At 36.9% G+C, this 8933-nt stretch overlaps 1 protein-coding gene across 1 annotated transcript; it reads left to right on the top strand.

The window, feature by feature from the left end:
* Positions 1-1509: 1509 nt before the first annotated feature.
* Positions 1510-7185, top strand: LOC127139640 (histone-lysine N-methyltransferase, H3 lysine-79 specific-like). Its single transcript, XM_051067726.1, has 17 exons — positions 1510-1553; positions 2002-2049; positions 2312-2359; positions 2509-2556; positions 3071-3118; positions 3272-3319; positions 3423-3470; positions 3679-3750; positions 4280-4327; positions 4588-4635; positions 4890-4967; positions 5612-5659; positions 5922-5969; positions 6070-6250; positions 6378-6479; positions 6567-6644; positions 6749-7185. Exons 2-17 carry the CDS (start codon positions 2003-2005, stop codon positions 6959-6961), a joined length of 1203 nt encoding a protein of 400 aa, XP_050923683.1. The 5' UTR covers positions 1510-1553; position 2002; the 3' UTR covers positions 6962-7185.
* The last annotated feature ends 1748 nt before the right edge of the window (positions 7186-8933 follow it).

Below are 8933 nucleotides of genomic sequence, written 5' to 3'. Positions count from 1 at the left end.
TTTAATTCAGTTGATGCTTCTTCATGTGTTCAGTAACAACATGAAGCTTGTTCACTCTCTGAATTTTTCCTCCACAGATCTACTCTGAAACAAAAAGAGGAAGAACTGAAATCATTCAAAGACAGGTACTGTACATACAAAGAGCTGAAACTACAAAGTCCAGTTTGATGTTAGTGAACTAGGACCACTGTTTTGGATTGAAGATGAAAGACTTTAATATGTCATTTGTGATTTTCAACTTTTATGTGAACATCCCAAAACAATGTAGTATATAGGACCTTTTGAAAAACCAAACAGCAAAAGGAAACAGTTTTTAATACATATTTTATTCATTTTCTCATTTTATCTTTGTTGGTACAGAATGGCAGCTGAGCTGGGTGTTTCAATAATGAAAGAAGGCACAAAGAACATGAACAACCCAGTTAGTCAAACACCTGCTGAGATACAAACACCCCAAAACAATCTTCATTGGGCCAGGTCAGTAATTTTTCTACAGTTAACTTTGTATAGAGCTGTTGAAGTGGGAGCAGTTACATCAGGGTGTCCCTGAAGCTAAAGATGATGATATTCCAGAAAACTAAAAACACAGTCTACAGCCTAAATCAGTTCACTTTTAAAGTCTGCATCAGTTTCAAAAGAATCCAGCAGCTATGTTTCCACATGATTTCTCAGGAGGAAGTTTGAAAGAATTAAAGCTGGTGGCCATCACAAAAAACCTACTGGATCATTGCTTTACCCTGGAGAGTCCTGTGTTTCTGTGTTCAGTAATACTAAGGATATCAGCTTATAAAACAATGAAGAATATAGAATGGGGAGAGTTTGATGAACTTGGATGGTACAACACAGATAATATGAGCTAATGGCTGATGGCAAGATCTAACTTAGGATGGTACACATACGTAAGCCTCAGTACAATGAACATGATGTGGTAGTTCAGTTGATACCTTAGTATGTGTTCAATAGGAACTTTTCACACTCTGGCATTTTTCCTCCACAGATCTTCTCTGAAACAAAAAGAGGAAGAACTGAAATCAGTCAGAGACAGGTACTGTACATACAAAGAGCTGAAACTACAAATTCAAATTTTTTTGACTTGGAAAATAAAAGAATCAACTTGTAAGGTTGTTAATTTTAATAATAAATCTGTGCTATGAAGTGTTTTAACAGACTAACAACTGATGATGTTTTTAACACAGAATGACTGAGATGGAAAGATTAAACCAAGAGAAACTTCATGAGCAAGGTCAGTATTTTTCTGAAGTGAACTTTTAATGAGACGTGAAACAGACTTTAAATTTCCTGAAGCTTGAACACAGAGTGTGGACACAGTCAGACCTGTACAATACAAAGTTATCCAACACAACAGCCCTGTAATACACTGTAAATAACTAACCTGCTGATTCAGTGTGTTAAACCATTGATGCTAACTTTAATTCAGTTGATGCTTCATCATGTGTTCAGTAACAACATGAAGCTTTTTCATAGACTGATTTTTTCCTCCACAGATCTGCTCTGAAACAAAAAGATGAAGAACTGAAATCAGTCAGAATCAGGTACTGTACATACAAGTGTTAATTGTACTTATACACTGATTTGAAAAATCAAACACTTATCAGACTCTTGATTATAATAATGAATCCTGTGCTCTGAAGTGTTTTAACCAGACTCATGTTGTGTGAACAACATGAACATAAACACAAAGAAACCTTTGTTTCTAAGGGTGCTTTCACACCTTCCTTTTTTATCTGAACTTTGGGACTTTTCAGTTTGATCTAAACCAAAGTCGCAGGAGTGAGATCTGCTCTGAAACAAAAAGAGGAAGAACTGAAAGCAGTCAAAAACAGATACTGTACAGGCTAAGAGCTATAAGTACAAATTCAAATTCATAGGTTGACTTGGAAAAATAAAAAGAATCATCATATAATATTCTTCATTTTAATAATGAATCTGTGCTCTGAAGTGTTTTAATCAGACTAAACACTGATGATGTTTTTAACACAGAATGACTGAGATGGAAAGATTAAACCAAGAGAAGCTTCATGAGGCAAGGTCAGTATTTTTCTGAAGTGAACTTTTAATGAGACGTGAAACAGACTTTAAATTTCCTGAAGCTTGAACACAGAGTGTGGACACAGTCAGACCTGTACAATACAAAGCAATCCAACACAACAGCCCTGTAATACACTGTAAATAACTAACCTGCTGATTCAGTGTGTTAAACCATTGATGCTAACTTTAGTTCAGTTGATGCTTCATCATGTGTTCAGTAACAACATGAAGCTTTTTCACACTCTGAATTTTTCCTCCACAGATCTGCCCTGAAACAAAAAGAGGAAGAACTGAAATCAGTCAGAGACAGGTACTGTTCATACAAAGAGCTGAAACTACACATAATTTTGTATTTTACTTGGAAAATCAATCAACTTACAAGAATGTTCATTTTAATAATGAATTTCTGTTCTGAAGTGTTTTAATCAGACTAACCACTGATGATGTTTTTTTACACAGTTTGACAGACATGGAAAGATTGTACCAAAACAATCTTCATTGGGCCAGGTCAGTATTTTTCTACAGTTAACTTTGTATAGAGCTGTGAAGTGGGAGCAGTTACATCAGGTGTCCCTGAAGCTAAAGATGATGATATTCAGAAAACTAAAAACACAGTCTACAGCCTAAATCAGTTCACTTTTAAATTCTGCATCAGTTTCAAAAGAATCCAGCAGCAATGTTTCCACATGATTTCTCAGGAAGGAAGTTGAAAGAATTAAAGCTGGTGGCCATCACAAAAAACCTACTGGATCATTGCTTTACCCTGGAGAGTCCTGTGTTTCTGTGTTCAGTAATACTAAGGATATCAGCTCATAAAACAATGAGAATATAGAATGGGGAGAGTTTGATGAACTTGGATGGTACAACACAGATAATATGAGCTAATGGCTGATGGCAAGATCTAACTTAGAACAGTACACATCCGTAAGCCTCAGTACAATGAACATGATGTGGTAGTTCAGTTGATACCTTAGTATGTGTTCAGTAGGAACTTTTCACACTCTGAATTTCTCCTCCACAGATCTTCTCTGAAACAAAAAGAGGAAGAACTGAAATCAGTCAAAAACAGGTACTGTACATACAAAGAGCTGAAACTACAAATTCAAATTTTTTTGACTTGGAAAAATAAAAGAATCAACTTGTAAGGTTGTTAATTTTAATAATGAATCTGTGCTCTGAAGTGTTTTAACCAGACTAACAACTGATGATGTTTTTAACACAGAATGACTGAGATGGAAAGATTAAACCAAGAGAAACTTCATGAGGCAAGGTCAGTATTTTTCTAAAGTGAACTCTTAATGAGACGTGAAACAGACTTTAAATTTCAGACTTTAAACTGAAGCTTTTTCACACTCTGAATTTTTCTTCCACAGATCTGCTCTGAAACAAAAAGATGAAGAACTGAAATTAGTCAGAGACAGGTACTGTACATACAAAGAGGTGAAACTATGAATTCAGATTTACTTCACACTGACTTGGAATTGTCAAATCAATCAAATGTACATTTGTTCTCTCTCTTTAATACAGGAGACAGCTGTCAGATAGTTCCTGTTTCTTCTCCTGTACAATTTGTTCATCCCAAACTAATAATAAACTGATAACAAATGTGTTTCTTTTGTACTGGAAAAGGCTTAGGAATGAAGAAACCATGAAATCCAGCTGCCGACGATGTGAACAACATGAATGTGAACACAAAGAAAGGTTTGTTTTTAATGGTCCTTTCACGCCTACCTTTTTTATGTGTACCTTCAAATTTTTCAGTTTGGTCTGAACCAAAGTAGCAGGTGTGAAAGGTTCCTCAGACCAAAGGACCAAAATTTGGTCCGACCAAAAGAGGTGGCTCATCACCCATTAAACAACAGAAGAATAAAAATGAACTATGGCAGCACATGGGGAGGGAAAATATTTAACTGTAATTTGATTTGATGAAAAAGCTAAAATTAGTTTGAAACAATGCATAAAAATGCTGAAATTTGTAAGTTATTTTCTTAGAGGATGAATTGAACTGGCAATATGCCAACATCAGACACATGCCGTCTATAAACCAGTCAATGACAAGAGCAGTGAGACACAGCAAATGCAATTGATGATGACAGGATGTAGGTCTGTCAGACAAAGTTATTTAGTGCACAGTGACTCATGAGTGTTGAAAGAATCAGTGAATTTTACAATGAATCTGTGCTGTGAAGTGTTTTAATCAGACTAAACACTGATGATGTTTTTAACACAGCATGACTGAGATGGAAACATTTTACAAAGAGAAACTTCATGAGGCAAGGTCAGTATTTTTCTGAAGTGAACTTTTAATGAGACGTGAAACAGACTTTAAATTTACTGAAGCTTGAACACAGAGTGTGGACACAGTCAGACCTGTACAATACAAAGCAATCCAACACAACAGCCCTGTAATACACTGTAAATAACTAACCTGCTGATTCAGTGTGTTAAACCATTGATGCTAACTTTAATTCAGTTGATGCTTCATCATGTGTTCAGTAACAACATGAAGCTTTTTCACACTGAATTTTTCCTCCACAGATCTTCTCTGAAACAAAAAGAGGAAGAACTGAAATCAGTCAAAGACAGGTACTGTACATACAAAGAGCTGAAATTATGAATTCAGATTTACTTTATAGGTTGACATGGAAATGTCAAATCAATCATATTACAGGTTTTTTTAAATGTACATTTGCTCTCACATATGTTCTTTTATTTCTGTTTGGATGAAGGGACAGGAGAGCTCACTCTTTAATACATCAGATAGTTCCTGTCTGATTCTCTGCTTGTCAGTTCATCCCAAATTATAATAAACTGATAACAAATCTACTTCTTCTGTACAGGAAAAGGCTTAGGAATGAAGAAACCATGAAACCCAGCTGCCGACGGTGTGAACAACATGAACGTGAACACAAAGAAAGGTTTGTTTCTAAGGGTGCTTTCACACCTACCTTTTTTGATGTGAACCTTCATATTTTTCAGTTTGGACCAAAGGTTGGTTTGCAGCGTGAATAAACTGTTTCTTGTATGGACTTTTGGAATTTTCACATGGAGTTGATGCTTGTCACACATTAAAACAACAGAGGATGGAATTGACCCTAAGAGAAATAAATTAACAGTGGAAACACATGGGGAGAGGAGATTATATACTTGTGATTTGGTGTAATGGTACTCTCAAGAGTCAACTCGAAAAAATGCATAAACATACTAAAAGTTATTTTCTGAGAGGATGAGTTGAATCTACAGCTTGCCAAGGTCAGACAAACACAAATTACTGTATACAGCATACATAGGTGGTGGAGGAATGTCAGGCAGATCTAGTTGGTGGACTCGTAAAACTGTGACATGAAACCAAAACTAACAGATTCAAATGCAACAAAAACATGAAACTTGAATCAGAACTTGGTCCTGACTTTCATATATGAAAACACTGTTGAAGTATTTGATTAAAAGAGATATTTTAAAAGTAAACCATTCCTTGTTGACAGAATCAATGATATTAACAATGAATCTGTGCTGTGAAGTGTTTTAACCAGACTAACCACTGATGATGTTTTTAACACAGAATGACTGAAATGGAAACATTTTACAAAGAGAAACTTCATGAGGCAAGGTCAGTATTTTTCTGAAGTGAACTTTTAATGAGACGTGAAACAGACTTTAAATTTACTGAAGCTTGAACACAGAGTGTGGACACAGTCAGACCTGTACAATACAAAGCAATCCAACACAACAGCCCTGTAATACACTGTAAATAACTAACCTGCTGATTCAGTGTGTTAAACCACTGATGCTAACTTTAGTTCAGTTGATGCTTCTTCATGTGTTCAGTAACAACATGAAGCTTTTTCACACTCTGAATTTTTACTCCACAGATCTAGTCTGAACCAAAAGGAAAAGGAGCTGAAATCATTCAAAGACAGGTACTGTACATACAAAGAGCTGAAACTATGAATTCAAATTCAGTGTAAATGTTAACTTGGAAAGTTCTTCCACAATCACATTGTATCTTTCTTTGAATAGAGTGGCAGCAGACCTGTCTCTTTCAATAAAGACAGGAGACACTGAGAGCATGAACAACCCAGTCAGTAAAACCAAACTGACAGAGATGTATAACAAACTGAAACTGCTGCAGTGGCCTAAAATCAAAGATCATCTGAAATCTAATGCTGTGAGCAGAGAGTTTACCAGAGATCTGACTCAGGTACAGTACAGTCTGAAGAGATGTTACTCTGTAGTTTACTTCTTCAACTCCTGTTCAAAGTTAAACTGAAATCAACTTACTGTTGTTCCTTTGTTTATCTGGATGAAACTCCAACTGATAATTATAGAAAATGTTTAGAGATGCAGCAGAAGAAATGGAGAGAAAGAAGAAGCAGATAGATGAAGTGTTTGGACTGATTGAGAACAGCAGTGGACTAACACCTCAGAAGGTACTGGACTGAAGTCTACTGTCTAAAACTGGACCATTAAATCTTCTGCTACTGTACTTGTGTAAGCAGCATTTTCCTGTGTTCCAGGTCAAAGAGTTCAGACAGTTAACAATTCACAGTCTTCAGATGAATCTGTACCACAGCAGGAAAGAAGATCTTCTTCAGGTAGGTGTGTTATACTTTACAGCTTTGGAAACCAAACAGTTCACAGCTTCATCTGTGGATAAAATGGACTGAACATGTAAAGTTGAACCATGTCTCTCATACAGAGTCCTTTCCTACAACATGGAGCTCAGTACCACCAGAATGTGATGGAGAACTTCAGACTTCTGGCCTCTGAATGCTACTGGTTGGGTTGTTTGATGGCTTTAAACAATCCTCCTCTTCAGCCGGACTGGGAGAATCATGTTCCTGGGCTGGACGCCTGGGACATTTTCCCACGAGACATCAAGTCTGCTTCTGCCATGAAGAGGAGGCAATGAAGTCAGCAATGATGAGAAAACCTGAGTGTTTGTCAGGGATCAAACATTACTATTTGCTAAGTTTTCATTTGTGTGAATGAAGAATTTTGCTAGATTAGTTCAGATTAACTAAATCTGATTATTTAAAGCCTTATGTGCAGAATTCATATCTTAATGCTGATTATGTGTCTGTAAACAAAATTTATTTTTGAACATAAGTTGAATTATAATTAAGTCTGTTGGAATATTACTGTTGTGCTCTGACTGTTGCTACGGCTTCTGTTCTACTTCAGCTACTACCACAACATTAAATACTGCTTTTCAAAGTACAACACATCAAACACCCTGGACTGGTTGCCAGTCTATCACTGGGCTGACATATAGAGACAAATAACCATTCACACTCACATTTACACGAGCAATTAAGAGTCGTCAGTTAACCAGCATGTCGTTGGACTGTGGGAGGGAGTTGGAGAACCTGGAGAAAACAGCGGGCAAACTGGTGTCGAACCAGGAACCTTGTTGCTGTGAGGCAACACTGCTAACCATGGCGCCACTGTGCTGCCCTGATAAAATACTATTAAAAACATTAATATTAAATTATTTTACTAAAATTTTAAGTCCTTGAAGGGACATCATTGTAGTCAGTAGACAGTCTATTCAATAAGTCAGTTTTATAAAGTACACTAACTATCCATTTGGAATGTTGATTAATTTAATAACTGCCACCAAAGTTACCCTATCAGTTGTTAGTGAGGGTTGGTCAGCAACATCCATTGTTATACAACATCAAACAGACCAGCAAAATATTAAATATTCAAAAGTATTTATTGAACATATACCAAAATGAAAACACATCTAACCTAATCCAGGAACACTGTGTACAAGTGTGGTTGTGTGTGTGCATTTGTGTGGGTATGTGACTAAGGCAAAATGGCTGCTTTGTTGGCTTAGAGCAAAGCAACAATAACCAGGATGGAAGAATCAAAAGATGGCCACTAAGACCAACTGCATGGCATATGGGGGAGATTATCAGTGGAGTATTCCTTTGTTTAAGGCCAAGTCAGAAAGTGCCAGGTTTAAAGAGAGATTAGTTTGTTGAATACAAAACACTTACTGGATGTATGCTGCTTGATAATAGTGGCCCAGATGAAAATGAGAAACAGTGTACTGAAGGAGTAGTGATGCACACCATGATTAGGCCAAGTCACAGTTCAGGCTCCTCAGAGAAAGATCGGGGGATGGTGACACAGGATTATTAGGGCCCGAGCAACGAGTTGCGTGGGCCCAACGGGGCCATGCAACGAGTTGCAAGGACCCTCTTGTTTTCGTTCGGTTTATTATTATTATTATTATTATTATTTTTTTTCTTCTTTTTCCGCCTCTTTGATCGCCTTTTTGAGGGCCTTAAAATGCGTCAAAACTCCTGAAAATTTGCAGACGCGTCAGGCACGGCGAAAAATTTAAGAATTTAGGGGTCTTGAGCATGGGTGTGGCAAAATGGCCTCGGTAGCGCCACCTACATTTTTAACGGAACAGCCCCTCAAGCCCGTTGCGCCTAAAAATCTGAAAATCTGCACACATATGTAACATCCCATGACGCACCAAAAAGTCTCTTGGAGCCATATTCTAAACCCAACAGAAAGTATTTTTATTTTGACCGGAAGGTGAAAAAATTGTGTGTTTTTGGCCATTTCCAGGGGTCGCTTGAACGCGAACTAGTCCTAGACGCATTATCCGATTGACTTCAAAATTTGATAATTTGTTCTTAAGACATAGACGAAGTTAAATTGCAAAAGTTTCGGACTTTTCATTGAAGGGCGTGGAAGTTATGGCCCCTCAAAGTTCGATCACTCGCCACAAAACAGGAAGTTGCTTTAAATTTGCTATATTTCGGCCATACTTTGTCCAAACTGCATCAAACTTTACAGGATTGTTAATGGTACCTATCTGCACACATCCATATGTCAATATTCATACAATTGTTGTAGCA

Source organism: Lates calcarifer, unplaced genomic scaffold (assembly GCF_001640805.2).
Source record: "Lates calcarifer isolate ASB-BC8 unplaced genomic scaffold, TLL_Latcal_v3 _unitig_1960_quiver_1202, whole genome shotgun sequence".
NCBI lineage: Eukaryota > Metazoa > Chordata > Actinopteri > Centropomidae > Lates > Lates calcarifer.
Note: the sequence above shows the minus strand (reverse complement) of the source record. Positions and strands in the feature narration are given on the sequence as shown.